This window comes from Ochlerotatus camptorhynchus, unplaced genomic scaffold, assembly GCF_037179485.1.
Source record: "Ochlerotatus camptorhynchus isolate MF236.1 unplaced genomic scaffold, CSIRO-AGI_Acam_v1.1 ptg000056l, whole genome shotgun sequence".
Taxonomy (NCBI): Eukaryota; Metazoa; Arthropoda; class Insecta; order Diptera; family Culicidae; genus Ochlerotatus; species Ochlerotatus camptorhynchus.
Window position 1 is genome coordinate 2,050,153 of NW_027040546.1, and position 21,296 is coordinate 2,071,448.

The 21,296-nt window shown below is 43.6% G+C and overlaps 1 protein-coding gene across 1 annotated transcript in view; it reads right to left on the bottom strand.

Moving 5' to 3' along the window:
- Window positions 1-19,088, bottom strand: part of LOC135717460 (histone-lysine N-methyltransferase SETD1B-like) — a 41,982-nt gene extending 22,894 nt beyond the window's left edge. Inside the window, exon 1 of the mRNA XM_065239548.1 lies at window positions 17,735-19,088. Within this exon, the coding sequence (XP_065095620.1) occupies window positions 17,735-19,088 (1,354 nt within the window). The remainder of the gene's footprint in view (window positions 1-17,734) is intronic.
- Between the last annotated feature and the right edge of the window lie 2,208 nt (window positions 19,089-21,296).

The following is a 21,296-nucleotide window of genomic DNA, read 5'->3' on the forward strand; positions in this document are numbered from 1 at the left end:
TCTGATGGCACACATGATGAAGCTCGGAATTTGAGATCCAATTGTGGGGCCACGAGACACGAATTATGTACCGCAGGCATCGGTCGATAAACACCTGCAGCTTCTGAGTGTTCTCTGCGGATACACACCATGTTTCACTGGCGTATAACAGCACAGACTTCACGTTCGAGTTAAAAATTCGGATTTTGGTGCGTCGACTGATCTGATTCGCTCTCCATACATTTCGCCCTCGCCTTCTTAATCCGTGCACCTATGTCGCTCTTGGTGCCGCTGTCCGACGCTATCTGGCTGCCAAGATATTGGAAGCTTTCGACTTTCTCCACTGCCCGTCAAGCTACCGTGAAATTGGAACGGTTTTCCGTGTTGACATCCAATGATTTGGTCTTGTTAACGTTGATGGTTAGACCTGCTTCAGAGCGGAGCGTTCCACAAGGCTGTCGAGCTTACTCTGCATGTCAGAGCGCAGTTGTGCTAATAACGCAACATCATCAGCCAAATCAAAGTCGTTGAGATGCTCCATAGTAATAGGCTGCCACAGCAACCCACGGTTCGGTACACGGTCAACGGCTCCAACCATGATCTCGTCGATTACGATGAGTAACAGTAGCGGTGATAATATACATCCTTTCCTCACACCCACGATTACCTGAATCGGGTCAGACAAAGCTCCGTTGTGCAACACTCTGCATGAGAAAGCCTCGTACTGCGCTTCGATGAGGTTCATGATCTTATCAGGGACTCCCTTGCGTCTCAGAGCACCCCACAAGTTTTCGTGGTTTAGCCGGTCGAAAGCATTTTCGTAGTCAATAATTACCAAGTACAAGGACTCTTGAAACTCATTGACCTGCGCCAAGATGATGCGGAGCGTGACAATATGGTCCACACAGGATCTTCCAGCACGGAATCCTGCCTGCTGTCGTCGGAGAGTCGCGTCGATCTTCTCCTGTATCCGATTGAGGATAACTTTACACAGAACTTTGAGCACAATTCACAGTAACATGATGCCTCGCCAGTTGTCGCATACAGTTGGATCCTCCTTCTTGGGGACTTTTACCAAGACGCCCTGCATCCAGTCGGCCGGAAAAGTCACGGTGTCTCAGATATTGACGAATAGCTGACGGGCCTCGTGCTTGGCTCCTCGGGTCCTTGCTCGCTCTATCGCGGTTTCTGCTTCTCTCCGCTCCTCGATCTTCCTCCAGGTTTCATCGGTGATCCACTCCTTCCTCTTAGTGCGCGGCTCACCCAGGTTGTTCTCGCTTAAGCATTCTAAAGGCCAGTAATGGAAAAGTTCGTGAAAACTCACTATGACTCACGAACTTTTCCCTTGGTGAACTTCGTGAAATATCTCGAACTTTTCCAACACTGTAAAGGCATTCTTGATGCTCGTCCGCTGTTCTTCTACGCTGTCACCTTCCGGAATATTAGCTGCGCGTGCCTCGAGTTCTTCGACGAACGATCTCTTCACTGCTGGGTCTTCGAGTCGGCGTGTGTTGAATCGCCGCCCGAGTCTCTCCTCCCGCCGTTGAACCCGCGCACTGCGTAGGCGGATCTCACCGACCAGGAGATGAGTTTCGGCTGATGCAGATGTGGTCGTTTTGGTTCTCTGTATATCCATCACGGGAGACCCATCATGTGACTTTATGCACTGGGCGATGAGGGAAGAGCGAACCCCCGATCACCATGTCGTTGTTGCCACAAAACTCTGCAAGCAGCTCGCCGTTCTCGCTCATATCTCCGAGACCAAGGCGTCCCATAATGCGCTCATAGTCCGAGTTGTCGGAGCCGATCTTCGCATTGAAGTTGCCTGTGTAGATCTTGATATCACCTCTTGGAGTCTTATCCACGACAGCATTCAGTTGACTGTAAAAGTTCTCTTTGTCCTGCAATTCGGCAGCATCGGTTGGCGCTTAACATTGGATTATGGTAACGTTTCGGACCCGTGTTCTGAATCTGGCAACGATTATTCTCTCATCGAGAGGTTCCCACATGATGAGCGCAGCCTGTGCTTGGGCGTAACTCCACGATGTCGCGGAGCGTTTTCACCTCGCATACCAGAATATAAAAGTACCTGTCCCTAAGGCAGCTTGTGTTCTCCAAAGTTCGGCCAGCGGACTTCACTAAGTCCCAGAATTTCTAGCTTCATACGGTGGGCCTCACTGGCGAGTTGTGCCAGTTTACCCTGTTGGGCTAGCGTCAGTACATTCCATGTTCCAATTCTTGTCCGTTGTTTAGCGCTAAAAGTCGTTGCCATAAAATCAGTTCGTAATTTTTTGAAGGTTTCGGAGACAGTAGGTGGTTGGCCTAAGGTCTCCTATACACCGTGATGGGACTACCATCTTGGGTAAAGCTTTCGCGCAGAAAAATTTCGTATTCAGCCGCTGGATGCCAGTCAGACGCTGTTTGAGCCGCCTCTAACATGCAGAACAGACGCTCGGGTTTTGTAAGCCACATCATCCGAAAAAGATGCAGCTCCCCCTTCCCTGTCAGCATACGACCAAAGTTCCCACCGGGGTTGGTTACCTGATCTTCCCTAAGGTTACTCGTACCCCAGAAGGCGCCGCGGGGAGGAAGGGATAGGAGTTACTGGGACCACTTTCACTTGCGTGACGGGTCTATTTTATAACGTTCAAGTACCCGAAGTACCGGTGGTACGCATTATCCCAGTCATTTGCCAGCCATCCCCACGTCCAGTCGCGATGTAAAACTTTTGACCGGGAAGCTGCTTAAAATCGAGTTTGACGTATGTTTCGTCATCGATCAAAGTGCAGCCCTTGTGTTTCGTCAAAACACGGCCTTGCATGCTTTTTGGCCACGGAATTCTGCTTTATGTGCGGGTTCGGATATTGACTGACTTTGTACGACTTGTATCCTTCCCTGGCAAGGATGTTCCGTACCGTTTGAAAATTGGCGTTATACCTTCTGGCCACATCTCGGATCGAAAAACCGGGGTTGGCTTTAACGCACCTCAACACCTTGCTGTGCAGCTGATGATCCCTGTTTCCAGTTTTCTCGTAGGTCCGCTGATTTCTTTCCACACTCAGGGTTTCCTTGTAGGTTTTGAGCACTCGACAAACTGGTGTTTTTGGTATCCTCAGCACTTTAGCCAGCTTGGAGCCAGACCACTCCGCATTTTCAAGGTGTTTGTGCACAATATTGTTTCTTCTTTCGAGTTCCCTTTGACGTTATTTCTGAACGCGATCGACTACTTTGATCAAACTTGCACTATAGAAGTGTAAACACACCACTGTCAAAGATTTTCGATACCCAAGGCATGCTAGAGGCATGCTAGTGGCGGGTGAGGGGCGTACCAATTTAATTTTAGTCAGCATTTAGCTTCTTGTAGAACTTCCGATCTTGGTCTTCCTGCTGGTGCTTATTGCTTCAGAAAACCGAGTTTTGTCTGTTCCGTGCTTGTCTGTATCGCTCCACATTCAATCTCGTGCCGGTGCTGCATTCTTCTCCTCTACTAACAGTTTGCATTCGCCGTCAAACCAGTCATTTCTTCGGTTCGGGATCGCAGTACCTAGTGCCGCTGCAGCAGTACTGCCTATGGCGGAACGGATGTCCCTTCAGTCATTATAAAGAGTAGCTGCGCCAAGCTGCTCTTCCGTGGGTATTGTAGCTTCCAGCTGCTGCGCGTAATCCTGGGTAACTCCGGTATTCCGTATTTAATGGATTTGTTCGATCATTTTCCACAGAGATGACGCTGTTCCGCTGGTAGGAAGTGATAAAAATCCCCATTTAAAAGTTGAGAGAAGTGAGAATAATTCGCTTTCGGTTCATATTCAGGTAAAAAAAGTGAACGACAACCTAAAGAAATTAATCAGGGACTTTGTAGTTCAGTTTTTTCCCGGAAATTATTGTTAAACAAGCTACAATTGAATAACCCCATACAGTTTTACCTGATTTACTATCAGCTCCCATAGAGCCAAAAAATCAAATTTGAGGGAGAAAATTTGCTCTCACGACCTCAATCTTTCAACATGCCATGTATTTGGTTGACACTCGATTTGTGATTTCCCTTTCACAGATTACAAAATAGAGTACCTGACACTACAAAACATGTCTGTCTCTATATATGCATATGCTGTAACATTTGAAGTCCCTCCTTTTTTACATATTCTGCGCAAAAGATACTTTATGCTCTGCCCCATACATAAAATTTGGCGGGAAATTCTGTGAGGGGTGAGGTATTTTGTGTGCAGAATGTGTAAAAAAGGAGGGACTTCGAATAATAATCTAAATGCATATATAGAGGTACCAGGCATGTCCTATACCAGTGTCCTCTGTGAACAATTATAGGAAAACAGGTTGTGTCTAGTTTCCGATAGATGTCACCACAAACAACAGCTGTCACATCTGATGGAACTTAAATGCAGAAGCTTGACAAAATGATCAATTGCTCAAAGTTGGGTCGGGTGTTATGCACCGTCGAGAGCTTTGAGCGCATGCATACTGCAACTAAGTAAAGGGTGATACGGTCAAAATTTGGTCAAGGGAAAACGCGTGTAAATCGGTGAAATCGTTTATTTAAAAAATCAAATTAAATTTCTTTTTCATGTTCAATTAGTATAAAATTCAGGAAAAATATTCAGTTAGGCTTCCGCTTTTCCAAATCCGAATTGCCGGGCCTTACGCTTGACCCCTGCCATCAGATTTTGTACAGCCACCTTGTCCACCTTCTTCGCCGCAGAAAGCCAGTTTGCCTTGAACTGCTACTCGCCCTTAGCAGTTTTTTTTTGTCTTCTTTAGGTTCCGCTTGGCAATAGCCCAGTATTTCTCAATTGGGCGGAGCTCTGGCGTGTTGGGAGGGTTCTTGTCCTTGGGAACCACCTGCACGTTGTTGGCGGCGTACCACTCCATGGCCTTTTTACCGTAATGGCAAGATGCCAAATCCGGCCAAAACAGTACGGAACAACCGTGTTTCTTCAGGAAAGGCAGCAGACGTTTATTCAAACACTCTTTCACGTAAATTTCTTGGTTGACAGTCCCGGAAGCTATGAAAATGCTGCTTTTCAAGCCACAGGTACAGATGGCTTGCCAAACCAGATATTTCTTTGCGAACTTTGACAGTTTCATGTGCTTGAAAACATCTGCTACCTTTCCCCTTCCTTTTGCCGTATAAAACTCCTGTCCCGGAAGCTGCTTGTAGTCGGCTTTGACGTAGGTTTCGTCGTCCATTACCACGCAGTCAAACTTCGTCAGCATCGTCGTGTACAGCCTCCGGGATCGCGCTTTGGCCGTCGTATTTTGTTTATCATCGCGATTTGGAGTCACTACCTTCTTGTAAGTCGACAGTCCGGCTCGTTTTTTGGCTCGATGCACGGTTGTAGACGATACACCCAGCTTATTTGCGGCATCTCGGAGAGAGAGGTTAGGGTTTCGCTTGAAACTACCGGCAACTCTCTTTGTCGTCTCAGCGGCTTCCGGTTTTCGATTTGCCCCCGATCCAGACTTCCTGGCTGTCGACAAACGTTCCCCAAACACTTTAATTACATTTGTAACGGTTGATTTGGCAACTTTTAGCGATTTTGCCAACTTTGCGTGCGAGTAGCTCGGATTTTCGCGATGCGCGAGCAAAATTTTGATACGCTGCTCTTCTTGCTTGGACGGCATTTTGACAACTGAAGAGTGAATTCCAAAATCAAAATAGGAGCAACATTCTACACACACACACCTTCAAAATGAGGGGTGTTCAGGTTTTTTAAATGCAAAATTGAAAGAAATATGTCAAGTTGATATTGATCAAATTTTGACCGTATCACCCTTTAGTGGTTCGAATCTCTATGTTCACACTGCGTTGATAATGTCGGAGAATAATTTCCCGTCGATTAGAACGTGATCGATTTGGTTTTCTGTGTGTCGGTCAGGTGATCTCCAGGTGGCTTTGTGGGGAAAAGGTACTTCGGACTACTATACTCCGAGAAGCTACAAAGTTCACACATCGTTGGCCGTTGTCGATCGATACGGCATACAGGACGTTTGGCCCGATTGCCGGTCTGTACATTGCCTCCCGTCCTAAATGAGAGTTCATGTCATCGATGACGATTTTGACGTCCCGTTGCGAACAGCCGTCAAACACCTGCTCCAGCCGTGCATAGAACACTGCTTTCTCGTCGTCGGGTCTTTCTTTGTGTGGGCAGTGCACGTTGATGATGCTGTAGTTGAAGAAACGGCCCTTAATCCTCAACTTGCACATCCTCGCGTTGATCGGCTGCCAACCAATCACGCGTTGGCGCATCTTACCCAGCGGTTCCCAGCTCGTTGGTGGTGCCACATCTCTGGTAGAAAGTCCTTTTGTCCCGTCCAGCAAAGTTCCTGCTACGACTTCGAAGTTGCGTGGTTGAAGTTCGTCATTGATTAACCGAGCAGTTTACAATTCCACAATACGAGTTTCCAATCGTAGTCTTTATTTCGTCGCGTAGGTCTGTGTCGATTGCTCATATCCGTATTTCTTTCTTCGGTATTTGCAACTTTATATATTTATTCCGGGTGGCTTGTTGGCCCTGCATCAACCTCCTGTCTCACCAGGGGACCATCGTGCGCAGCTCTGTGTAGAGTTCCACGCTGGCACACAATGGCGCCAAGCTGGACTTTAATCAAAAATTTATTTTTTGATTTTCAATGGTTTGAATTTTTTTTATTTTTACATGCATATTGAATAAAGTTTTTCCACAATATCACAACATTATAAAGAAAATTATTTTTTAGCAGCTATTCAAAGGTGAGGAGGTCGAGAAATACTGTGAGAATTTGCTTAAAAAAACAACAGCAATCCTCTGTCATTAATATGAACATATCTTTTCAACTATATGTCCGATTTGGGTCAAAATGGTTTTAATTTGAAGGGTTTCCATCCAGCTTATGTTTGCCATTCGATTTATCCAATACAAGTATTCCTTCTCTTTCCTACATTCGACTATAAATGATAAGGCATGCAGAAAATTGCAAATCTTAATGTTTAAGGAGCTTCTACATTTTTTTGAAACAGTTCGAAAAGATCGCTTGTAGTGCACAATGATGGAAAATTATTGTACTTTTTTGAAATGTACATCTTGATTTGCCCCTTGTAACACAAAAGGATTTTGCGATGCTTTGATTTTTGTTAGTCCACTTTTCATAGAGATGATGTTTGACGATGAAAATTTTGATATGTCTTAGAAAAAAAAAAGATAGGGTTATTATCCTCAAAAACGTTTATTTACTCTCAAACCATATTGATGTACTTCATTTAACTGTCATCGCTCTCATCGCTGGGCTCGAATTCAGGCTTACTATATCTTTTTCTTATCAAAAATTAATAAGGACTTCACCTCTTCAGACAAATCCCTCGACGCTTTAGCTGTTTCATGCCGAAAACTGGTGACAATCGGATCTGATGCTACCAACAATCTGCAAAATACATCGCGTAGCGTTTTTTCTCGTGATCCTTTCCAGGCATTGTCATTTCGCATCCTCCGAAGCTCGTTATTCAGACTTTCTTGAGCTTCCTCTGAAAGCTTGCCAATCGGTACTGATGCTTCGTGAATTATCGAATGTCCGTGAATCAGCAACTTATGGACCGATGTCGGCATGTGGTACCAGTCATAGAGTTGGACGTACAGACGAGCCGTGTATGTGGCATATTTCTGAAACTTTTCAGAATCAATGGATTCTCCACTAGAAATAGCTTTTAACAGGGTCCGAAATCTTATTATCAAATTGAAGTCGATATGGGTGATTGCCTAAAATATTTACGCATTTTCAAAAAAAAAAACGCCTGGCGGTGTTGCCAGTATTGCTTGTGCCAAAACCAGGACGAGTTTTATCAACGTGCAGGCCAAGTTTACTGAAGAACTATGTCTGCCATTGGTGGCACTCTCAAGCGAATTGCAAAGAAAGCTAGTCTTGCTCAAGATTATGGAAACACTATAACAACTCCACGAGAATTATATAACTGGGCAGTTGAACAAACAGATAAAAATATCACAAAACTACTTTTCGAGTACATATCCACTGAACAGTCGAAGAACTATATAACAGCACAAAGACAATATCTGGCACACGGAAATTCCACAGTTTTGTGCCTATAACTGGTGACAAAGTAGCGGCAAAAAGGTATTCTAATTCAGAAGATGAGCCAAAAATATTAAACTTGATTGGAAAAAGGAAAAAATAGCATGTATGAAAATAGGTTTCAAACATTGAAAATATATAAATAAATGATATATGAAAAATCTTGTCTTTTTTCTCACACATATTATCAGATTTTGCCTCAGTAGTAGACAACAGCATAAGAGAATGATATTGTTTTGACATGGTCTACATGTCCAGAAAGTTTTATTGAACTCAGAGAGAGTGCTGCCAATTCCAAATACGATTTGGCGAGAAATGCATCATGAGCCCTTTTCATATGAAATTCTCGATTAATTAAAGTGAACTTAAGTGCTGAAGAAAGTTTTATTGAAATCTGAGAGCTTGCTGCCAGATCCGAATACGATTTGGCACGAAATGCGTCAATACTAGTTTCAAAAAACAAAGTTATAACCAATTAAAGTAATTACTCACTCAAACTACAAGCTCATCTCAGGTTCTCTGTTTTGCGACGCTTGCTTCTATCGCAACTGCTGTTGAATTCCTTTTTCAGCCGACCACGCTTCGAACCTGAACTGGAACTGGAAGCTCCACCAATATGAATTGATCTAACCATTCTGCATTTGCTGTCAGAAATCGTTCATTCATTCGTTTTGCATTGTTCCAGCGGCGTAGGTATTCGCGATACAAAGCGCCTATTATAACATCAATTATTCCCACATGCCTCGTTTTGTATTCGCGAATTGATCTGAATTTCTCCTCGGAACTGCCCAGAACGTGTAAACCACCTAGTATGTCTGTTCTTTTTAAGAAAATTTATATAACAATGAAAAGGGAATAACTATTGTGTTTCTGATGCTATTAGTATAGACCAGGCTGAGTAAAATTTCCGTGGATTTTCCGAATATACGAGAAGTTTTTTCCTGGAAAAGCCACACACACACACACACACACACACACACACACACACACACACACACACACACACACACACACACACACACACACACACACACACACACACACACACACACACACACACACACACACACACACACACACACACACACACACACACACACACACACACACACACACACACAAACACACAAATACAGATATTGTTAATGATAAATTGTATATGACACTCGACCTTGCGCGTCTCGGGTAAAAAAACCGTTTTTCAAGCGGTTTCAAGTAAGGTGATGAGGGGGCGTCCATAAAGTACGTCACGCTCTAAGGGGGGAGCGGGACATGAATAATGTTTGACAAACACTGTATTAAGTCTAGGCAAAATGCATTGAAAGAGGAGAGAGATGGGCTGATTTTCCCTCAATATAGCGTGACGTACTCTATGGATCGCCACTTAAAGTAAAAACATCAAAAACGGACGCAGCATCAAAAAATCAGTACAATATGAAATTTCCATCAAATTCAGACAACTTTTGGATTTTTGTCCGAGATTTGTATGGACGGTGTCCACTGTGTGGCACTAGGAAGGAGATAAGCCGCTTGTCACTATAATGCTTTATAAAAGCTCTTTGGAATACTTCTCAGCTTTTTGCTGCAGAAATAGTCTATGATTTATTATCCGAATTCTCTTAAAACAAATCCTTCTTATTGAAGTAATGAAATAGGGTTGTAAGCGAAATGCATAAATTAAACAGCAGAAAGATTATGTTCCTTTCAATTCCACTCAATTAACTATTGTATCCAATCCTTTTTATCTTTCGCAGAATTTACTTTAATTAAAAAATAACTTAAAAACCTGCAGCACTAATAAGTAAAACAACATCTAGAGAACCAACAATGCAAAGTGTAAACCATAGTTATAGATCCATAATTAAAGATTGGCAATTGAAATCATTAATCCAATAATTAGCATCAATGCTGCTTGGCTCAAGTTATCTATTATAACCGTACGTTTACAGCTCAAATTGCCTCTAACGACAACTTCATCATTACTAAAATCAGTAAATACAGAGCAGGCAATTAACTTGTATCCCCCCCCCCCCCATCGATCCCTCCCACCATGTTGACAAATCCGTTATGCCATTTTCACGTGGTTCTGCCACTGTCATTTCAACAACCAATTTCGTATCTCCATATAGCTGATGAGAGTAGCACAAAGCAACTAGCACAACAACAAAAGCAAGTAATCCTCCAAACATGCCAAGCAAAGCCTGTAATTGAACTAGCCGAACCACACAACAGTAGACAGCACAAAATGGCTCGCTTCGATTGGATGTGTAATTACCTAAATATGTCACTCTTCATCGAGGACCACTTCCCTCCGACTCCCAATCACCGTCAACCAGTTCCTTCTTCCTCATTCGGGAGCGATCCGGCACTCATTTAGACTTATTCCAGCGTGAAACGGGACAATTCGTACGATTGCAAAAAGTCTACTACTACACACAACCACACATGCTTGCCGCAGTCCGCTACAGGGACGAAAACAAATTACTTAAATGACGTGAACTAATTCCCCTGGCGCTTTCGATTGAACTCCGGCGAATTTGTTCAGCTTCAGCAAAAGCGCCGTTGCGCGCAACAGTGACACGTGCTCGGGACAAATTCATCAACGCGACGAACAAAACAAAAAATGTGCTGACCAGGAACTGAGATTCAATCACGACGGATTTTTTTTTTTTGTTTCGGTCGAGCAAACACAGGCTGATCAAATACATAGCACGTATAGTCATCCTAGTATTTTTTTTTTATATAATTACCTATACATCTTATCTTACGTAAATAAAAATACGAGGTCTACTGTACTGTGAGGGAGAGGGGTGGAGAGTTTCAACTTTGATTAATTTGTTGCGCTGTAATTAATTTTGGAATGTCGCATTGCGAGGCCAATTTTTTGCTCTGCTGGTGACAACCGGAATAATTTGGACTGACGGCGAAATAAAGTAGAGGTCAGAGGCTCAGTAAACGCTTAGCACTACATGGTCAGCCCATCGACCAACGCAGTCAGTGATGGAAATCCTAAAAATAAAATTTAATTGTGCAATGAGATTTTTCTGTTAGCCTCTCACTGTACAAAGGTCACAGATGTATCACAGACAAACAGACGTAACTCTTTGAAAAACTTGTTCTTGAAAACATAGTATCTCAAAACATATAACCTCAGTAACGACATCTCTCTGGCTTCTCGCGGAAAACAAGATTGCTCGCTAACTCGTAAACAATATTGCATAAAAGTTCTATCGAATGTATGGAAACGTCAAAGTGATCCGATGCCAGCGCTGCGGCGAGTAGTTCGCGGAACTGATAATATTCAAATCAACCGTTAAATGCATGAACGAAGACACACAATGAAGAGTTACGTCTGTTTGTCTGTGGATGTATACTGTACAGATGTATATCGACATGTCCGGTTGTCAAGAGATGAAAAAGAAGAACGTTAAATACTCCATGACACAATCGTGGGTCCAGATCGTTTAGCTCTTAATATGTGGGTAGAAAGTCACAAGAAGGGGAGCAACAAATAACAAACTCGCTCTCACAAAACATACAACCATGAAACTTGAAGCACACAAGGAGTTTCATAAGCGCTGTCGCAACACTGCCCGAAATTTGCGGTCTAGAAAACTTTAAGTGATAGGGCATATCCACCATCATGACGACCATTGTTGGACGCTTCAAGGAATTTTCAAGTACCAGTTTGGAATGAAGAAACTTTTTCTAGCAGTTGACGGCTTTTGAAATTGCAGCAGGAAAACAATAGCTGCAATTTAAAAACCATCGACTAGATCATTGTTGCTCAGGCTCATTTTGTCAATAGCTTTATCTTTGTTCGATGGTCATATTTCAAGTTGAATTTGGCGTATTTCCCATACATTTCGGCCATACTTACGTCAGATGGCGACTTGAGAGTGAACAATCGATTGAATCGTTTCCGCACATCGTAGATACATGAGCGAATCGGCGATCATGCATTTTGTCAGTGAAGGCGGAGGGAAACACCCCTCACCATCCCTCATCAACGTATGAGTTTGGTAAAAGGAATGCTCGATCCGATTCGTACCTTCCTTAAAATTGTTCTTTGCTCGCTTTCCACTTTCTATATACAGTTTGCACAGTGCCGTACTTTCACCGACAAACCGACATGCCACTGCAACCAGATCTCTGGAGTGATTTGAGATTTGGGCGTAATTGCTTTTGTAAACAAACACGTCAATCGCCGATTTCTCGTGAATAAAACCTCAATCTCGTAAGTAAGCTAAGCCACATGAAAGAGGAATAATTCCTTTACCTCATTGTTATTAGTTTTCGAAATTGAGCTTTCATTGTCGAGAAATCGGAGATTGACGTGTTTGTTTACAAATGCAATTACGCCCAAATTTCAAATCATTCCGGATCTGTCAAACAAGATGAGACGCAAGCCAAGTCAAAATAAATTGTATATGTGTTCGTCTCCTTGCTCACGTTATGACGCGATCGGATGACTAGATGGCGGTAGTGTTTAACGTATTTTAATGTGGGCAATAATTTGAATGTAGCTTTGTTGCTTCTGGCGACACTGAGTGAGATTGTTATTTCTCACCAGAAAACTGGTGCTAGCGGGTGCACTTTTAGCTCAGTTTTTCTTGCTCTTTTGGCAACCGGGGCCACCCAACTGTTTGCAAATGAGCTAAAAAAACGGTGGATTTGAACTACGGAAATGGACTTCAAATCGTCTTGAGGTGCTTCAAGGTCTCAACGACGAACAGGTTAGAACGCAATACGCGCTCCACTTCAACCCCGATGAATCCATCAAGGCGTTGAGAATTATCTGGGAACATGAAGCTGATCTTCTCCGTTTTGATTCCCAAATTCGAATCAGCGATGAGCCTCCAACGAAGCGGTCCATCTTCTCCGATACCGCCAAACTTTTCGACCCTCTTGGACTCATCGCACTGGTAGTCGTTCGAGCGAAGATCATCATCCAGGAACTATGGATGCTCTCCTGCGATTGGGATGACCCTTTACCACAACCAGTCAAGTCAAAATGGGGAACGTATCAGCAAGAACTGTCGAAGATCTCTGAACACCGTGTTGACAGATATGCTTTCCTTCCAGATTCAGTAATCCAGCTGCACACCTGCAGATGCATCCCAGACCGCTTACGGTGCATGCACGTACGCCCGCTGTGAAGACAGTCAAGGACGAGTGAGGATCCAACTCCTGGTGTCGAAATCCCGTGTAGCACCGTTGAAACGAATCACGATTGCCCGGTTGGAACTGTGTGCAGCTGTGATACAGCACCGACAAACCGACATGAAACTTAAACTTAACTCTTGATCGAGAATCCATAACGGCCGATTCAAATGTGCAACGATCGCATCTGTCAAAACCATAGCAATGTTTTATCTAGATAAAAATAATTTGCTCGAAATAGATTAGACACGAACCAACTCACAAATTTTGTACGTTCGTGGCTAGGGTAAATATTTTCCGCGAACACGGTAGCAGATGGCAGTTTTGTGCTATGATCAGAAATTCCTTTGTAATTTGTATAACCTTTGCGTGCCTAACGTCTAAATTTGCAAAGACTTCAAAATACAATTAGCTCAAAAAACATAATTTCTCCATCTTTTTCTCCATCTGTAAAAATGTGGATCAATACATGGTTTCGGAGCTATTCCGGTTCGTGTTGAAGTCACTTTTGGTCGGCATTCGGTATTACTGTAATAAGTATACACACGATGAATATCATGTTTTTTCTCTCAAATGATGTAATTGGACCAATGGCAGCTATACCGACGGTCCACGGTCACATTGGGCATCCCGGACATGTTCCTGTGTCCCCGGGGAAGTGGCCAATTATCGACAAGAACCAAAACCTATCGTGCGACTTATCTTATAGCACTGCAAATCAAAGTTCATGCTTGTGCCAGCCTTATTTAGAGTCCACATATCTCGATAACCACTGAACCTAATTTGAGTTGATACTAGTTGGGTCAGACCTTGAGTAATTGACATCACATTCTTGCAACATGAAAGCGGCAAGATGATGCTCAATAAAGTCATCAAAAGCACTCTTATTAGTCCGCAAAGGTAATTAAAATGTAATTTAATTGATTAAGAATTGACGCTTAAAATTTCCGTTAATCACACATTACATGAGGAACATGTCCTGGAAGGCCAATGTGATCGTGAACTCTCTATAAGACTATTACCATCTTATAAAATGTTATATATCACACGACGGGTTGTGGTTCTAATCGGGAATTGTCCACTGTCTTGGGGCACCGGAATATGCGCGAGAGCTCCAATGTGATCGTGGACTCTCATTGAAACTAAAACTGACAGAGTTACGTTATGGTGTTTCGCTGTGAGATCCTTATTCTCGTAACCACTTCGGAACTTTGACTGCACAAATATCAGCTTCTAGCAATTTCAGGTGAAATGGGGCATTATTTTCCGATATGTGTGTAATTGTAAATTCGAAGTGGAAGTGCATGTATAGCCTACGTGGTGGCCATTTGTGAACTCCACAAGGAATCACCTTAAATCTTGTGGTTTGATGTATGGCGGGTTATGGTTCAGATCGAGAATTAATAATTTCCTTGTATACACTTGTACATTGCCGGGTGCACTGGGACATTCCCGGGATGGCGAATATAACCATGAACTATCAATTAAACCAGAATAACCGAGATCAGAAAAAATATGAAGCTTGATGTGTCGCACGACAGGTTTTAGTACTATCTAAGAATTAGTCACTTCCCCGGGGGCACCGCAGCAAATCCGGCAAGGTCAATATGACTGTGGGGTTCAATAAGGTCATTACCGGCCGAGTTTTGAAAAACCGTGAATTTTGATATATCGCACGACGGGTTTTGGTTCTTGTCGAAAATTGCCTACTTCTTCGGGGCCTCGGAACATCCCCGAGAGAGCTAGTGTGACCGTTTACTGTCAGAAGGCTATTACCATCCGAGTTTTTTTTTTAATGATGAACTGTGCTGTGTCGCACGACCAGTTTTAGTTCTTGTTGAAAATTTACCACTTCCCCAAGGGTACCGGGGGTGGCCAATGTGAACATGTCATCTCAATAAACCCATTCCCCACCGAGTTAAGAAAAACCATGAAGTTTGAAATCTCGGCAAAAATAAGTTTCACTGAGATTTCAGCAAAAGTGACATTTGATTGCTGAGTCTCGGATAATGCTTAGCTGAATCTCAGCAAACAAATGAAATGTTTTCTGAGATCTCAGTAAAACATTTTTTGCCGAGATTTGCACAGCCGAGTTCGGTAGAAAAAAAAAACTAAGTTTGTACGATGGGTTTTGGTTCTTGTCGAGAATTGGCCACTTTCTGGGGGCACCGTAACATTTCTGAGAGCGGAAAAACATGCCCGTGAGGGCTGGTATGTCCGTGGACTCTCATTAAGACCATTACCGGCCAATACATGTAAAATCATGAAGTTTGATATGTCGCACGATGGGTTTTGGGTCTGTTGAGAATTGGCCACTTCTCCAGGGGCACCGGAACATGTCTGGGAAGGCTAGTGTGACCGTGGACTCTCAATAAGGCCATTGCTGGCCAAAAATTGTCAAATCATGAAGTTTGATATGTCGCATGATGGGTTTTGGTTCTTGTTGATAATTGGCCACTTCCCCGGGTCCACCGGAACATTTCCGGGATGCCCAATGTGATCGTGAACCGTCCACTGGAACATTTCCGGGATACCCAATGTGATCGTGAACCGTCGGTATAGCTGCCATTGGTCCAATTACATCATTTGAGAGAAAAAAAAACATGATGTTCATCGTGTGTATACTTATTAAAGAACAGTAAAGCTGAATGCCGACCATAAGTGACCCCAACGGGAACTGGAATAACTCTGGAACCATGTATTGATCCAAATGTTTTCAGATGAATTCAAAAATTTCAATAGATTTCCGACGAAATGCAGCGTGTTGTGAAGAAAAAGATTCAGAAATTATGTTTTTAGAGCTAATTGAATTATGAAATCTATGCAAATTTAGACGTTAGGCACGCAAAGGATAATCAATCATGTCGGTTTGTCGGTGATAGCAGTGCACACACTACACTACACACTCGCATCAAGAAGGCCATTGTCGTCAACGTTTCTGCATCCTACTTAAGGTCGGATTCCGCAGTCACACTACAATGGCAACGATCACCTCCAAACGTCTGGCCGACCAACGAGGCCATCAGAGTCTCGGAAATCCAACAATACACAAAAGGCTGTCAGTGGAAACATGTCCGTTGTTGTTACCCAAGTGTCATCGACTGTCCACCCATGGTTCCTGCGCTGGTTGTCCTACAGTCGTCTGCTTCACGTCATCGGATACTGCATTCGCTTCGTCGCTAACGTCCGTTCCCGCACACAGCCTTCACCATCAACTGTTCCCGTCAGTCAAGTACTCACCGTAGCAGAAATCAACAAAGCCAAAACGTATCTTACCCGGTTAGCCCAGGAGGATGGAAATGCTGCGGAAATCAAACAGCTGAAGCCCGTTTTTTGATCCAAAGGGAGTGTTGAGAGTGGGAGGTCGTCTTGATTTTGCTCTATTGCCTTACCAATCCAAGCACCCTGCCTTGATTCCCACCAACCATCCGTTCACCCGCCTAATTGTCGAGCATTTCCACCGCAAATTGCTTCGTGGCGGCGGGCGCCTACTGTTGACTGCTATTCGACAGGAATTCTGGCCACCAAGGGGTCGTAGACTAGTACATAGTACAGTAAGAAGTTGCTTCCGTTGTACTTGACTCAATCCCGTACTTTCTCAGCAGCAGATTGGACAATTGCCTGCACAACGAGTCATTGCGAGTCGTTCATTTAGTGTCACGGGTGTTGACTACGCTGGTCCACTGTATCTTCGACCGATCCACAAACGCGCCACCCCTGCTAAAGCTTACCTGTGCCTCTTTGTGGGCAGCCCTACTTTTGCTCAATAAAACAGATGAAATTATCCTTAATAAGTAAAAAAAATCTCCTGAAAATAGATCGGGTTGCTCCTTAAATGATTGATCAAAATACATTAAAAATCTTAAAAGGCTCAGTAAATATTTAAAGTACGCTCCCTAAAATAGAGAAAACTGTACATTAAGCATTTGAAAATGCTCCTTAGTATGCACCCTTTTGCACCATTTTGAAGTATAATTGTACCATATATCATCGGAAAAGCTGCTGTAGAAAGGTTAATAAGTACCATGAAATCAGATGAAATGTTCAGTAAATCATTTTGTGCATTTGTGCATTTTACTGAACATTTCATCTGATTTCATGGTACTTATTAACCTTTCTACAGCAGCTTTTCCGATGATATATGGTACAATTATACTTCAAAATGGTGCAAAAGGGTGCATACTAAGGAGCATTTTCAAATGCTTAATGTACAGTTTTCTCTATTTTAGGGAGCGTACTTTAAATATTTACTGAGCATTTTAAGATTTTTAACGTATTTTGATCAATCATTTAAGGAGCAACCCGATCTATTTTCAGGAGATTTTTTTTACTTATTAAGGAACATCGTCATTGCTTAATGATTCATTTACCTTTTTACCCTCTTTGTGTGCTTCTCAACCAATGCAGTGCACCTGGAATTGATCAGCGACTTGTCCACCCAAGGTTTCTTGTGCTCGCCGTGAACGACCCACACATATCCACTCAGACAATGGGAAGAATTTTGAGGGGGTAAAACATCGGCCGTCGTCGCTTCCGCCTACGATAATTTTCCCTGGAATGTTCTTTACAGTCTCGTCCAGTGTCAACTCTGATTCTTCCTCTTCCTGTGAGGCAATCTTACTCAGATCCGTACCTTCATTTTCGTTTCCGCTATCGCTGCCGGCTGGCGAAGAATCCTTATCGTACGTTCCGGGCACTATCACGTTCGGCACAATAAGCTCCCCTTCGGGACTCTCCTCTTCCTCTTCCTCTTCGACCAGTTGCGCTTCCCTCGATGCTTGTTGTTCCTCTTCCAGCTTCTTAACCAATCGATTATCCTCGCTAGCAGCGGTTGGAACAACCGGAGAAAGCTGCTTGATCTCTTCTTTGATTGGATCTTCCGTGCCAACTTTCGGGTGCTTGGATGGTGAATTTAGCGGTGAGTGTGGTTCTGCTGGAGGTGACTGTTCCCGCTGTTGCTGTGACTCAGACTGCGGATCTTCCGAATCTTTGCGCTTTGTGGTGGGAGAAATAATATCCGTTGGCTTGGCCGTACTCTTCACCGGGGACGTTACGATCTCGACCGGTAGTGAGGCTGCTGTTGGCAATGTAGAACAAGACTTCAGCGGAGATGTTTTCGCACTTAGGACTGGTTGTTTGTTCAGATCTTCATTCGAGACTGTCTGCGAATCTTCACCATTTTTCCGATCAATAACATCGTTTGCTGAATCTACCGCCTCCTTGGGAGGTTCCCCACCCCCCGCCCGTGCAACAGTAATATTACCATCACTCGCCGGTTGTGGCGGTGGTGCTGGCGGCGGCGTCGTTGTCATAATTGTAGTCGTAGTAATCAACGCCAACGGAAGCTGTGGTAGTTGTTGTCTGCTGCTTTCTTCTGGTTGAGTCGCTTCCGCCGCGTCGACCGTGGCTGGTGTTAATGATGCTAATGCTGCTTCTGAGATTATAAGATCAACATCGGCGTCTTGTTCAGTGACGTCATCTTGGGCCGGAGTGGAGGAGGCATCTGTAATTGGTTCCTGCTCAGGATCGGTCATGCTATCTACCTCTGTTGTTCGTTCATCTTTTGGAGTAACTTCACATTCTGCATCATCACTACCTTTGCCGTCACCATCGCCGTCATGGTCATCATTACCATCATCATCATCATCATCATCATCATCATCATCATCAACAACAATCTCGACGGGGCCAACGTACAATGTTTGCACTCCATCATCAAATTGCACTGTGATTTCACTCAGGAATAGATCCAGATCATCCTGTTCCTGTTCACTACTGACACTGACCAGTTTCTTCTGCGAACCCAAATCCGCCCCGTCTCCGGGCAGAAATTCAGTTGTTGTTGTTGATGCCGTCGTCGTCGTCGCCATTAAGCTGGATTTAGACTAGGCAAGTCAAATGATCAACACAGTTGAATTCAATTGGCTTGAAAAGTTGAGCCTGGTTCAACTTTTTTCAATTCAAGTGAGTTGATCAACTCAATTGAATGGCATGGTTTATACGTTCAATTCGCGTTCAAGTTAGTTGAATTCAACTGACTTGATCAATTGACTTGCCCTGTCTAAGCCCAACTTTACGCTCATCTCCCAGTTCCAGCACAACACAGTTAAGGATTTCCGGTTAAGGAAGTCCAAAAAAATATATTCTTGGAGCTATGCTCCACTTTTATTCAATGATCGGTTAAGACTAAATTACAATATCGACTTATGCTACGAAGTTAGTTCTGGGTTAGTATCGAGTGTGGGAGCAATGCGGGTGTTTATTTGTTTCTGCAAACGCTGCTAATGCGTTCTGGTGATTCTCCTGCTGGGTGGTCTGGTGACATCATGCTATCGGTGATCGTCGTGATTCCAATGAAAGTGATCCAATCTAACTATCGTCTGGCTTGGCATACAATTAGCTGATTCGGCTAATCGATGAAAGTGTTTATTGTTTGGGATCTGGTGTGATGGTGGGAATCTGCTAAGTAATGAAGCGGGTCGCGTTGTTACTAACTACACTCTCTCATCCACGTAGAATTTGTTCTCGTTTAAAACACTATTCCTCGAGGCATACGTAAAATTTATAACATAAAATCACAACGAACGGGTACATTTCAACAAACATCACAAACTGAGACTGAACTCCGCGCCACCGGAAGCTTTCTGGAGGGATAAAATCAAAAAACAGCGAACCCAAAAAATACTCAATATACACACTAAAAAATTCCGTGAATCCGTTCTCTAAATAAAAATTCTAATGTTTCGATCACCCTGGGGTTTCCCAAAGCTTTGCGAACATCCGCAAGTTCTTATGGTTATGGAAGTTCCACGAGAACGATCCACGATTATATGAAAGCAGATATTGCCATAAAGGACACTACCACAGGACGTAAGTTATAACAATGTTCCTGCAGGTCAAGCAATTGTAATATGACCATGATTTATCATTTCTTTTAGGCTTCTTATTGATCACTCTCCCGTCCCAAATTCTGTCAAGCTTTTCATAGAACTTACTTCAAAATACCCAGCGTTGTCCATTATCGCGCTCGCTATGAGTGAGCACTCAGCGATGATAAAATCGCTAATTGTCAACCTTTGGAAAGCGAAATTGACAGGTTTCTTGTGTAAACACAAACTTTACACCCCCTTCTTGCATCTTACAAATACAAATTATCATTATAATATTTCATAGTTCCATAATTCCGAAAAATAGTATTTAAGCTGAAATGAGTATTTGCAAGCTGGGCTTTAAGCCCGCCTGTCAATGTTAATATCGCTGGTAAACCCTTACCCTTATGCCACCAGCGGCATTTTGCGAGCCTGTGCATGCCACCGGACGAGAGGTTAGCAGAATCATACGAAACAGTAGATTGCCAGGTAGGCTAGCAGGGCATCAACAGTCTTGTCGGCCTACGGTGCATCTTAATCCGCTGTAGGTTTCTTGCTCCTGCTACTATTAATATAGGCTTCACCCGCGTACCGAAGAGCTCGGATTGCACGCGAGCTATTTCTGCTTTTTGATAGACATCCACCCACGAAGGATTGATGTGTCTGGAAAAAGGATGCAGATAATTGAATATCGCCTGGAAAATCTAGTCACTACCACCACCGTCGCTCGTCGGTTAACGCAGCGAAAGCGAAAATCCTTTTGTTCATCACAGAGTGACAGATCCCGGCGAAAAGGATTAAATTTCCGTCCGACCCGAATCGCAGTGTGCTGCTGCTGCTGCTGCTGCTGCAGATGATGATGATGATGATGATGACAATGACGGAGGAGGCACTATCAACAGCAACATCTCTATAATTATGGGATGCTGCAGTAGGATGTTGCAGACCCGGAGCACAAAGATGGTGGTGGGATCGACGAAACCGGTCAGGTTTCCAGAATCCGACAATTTATGCGCACGGGCATCGTTGTTCGGTGCTTTCCATCATTGTCGACGGTCGCCGTCGGGAAGGGAGCAAAGACCATTCTCCAAATGGTTCAGAATTCCGCCGTTATCGACAAGAATGGAAATTTAATTCCATAAGCTGGTTAATACCATTATGCACACATACAAGCCAGAGACAGCCCCAGCGAGAGATGTTCGGATGCTC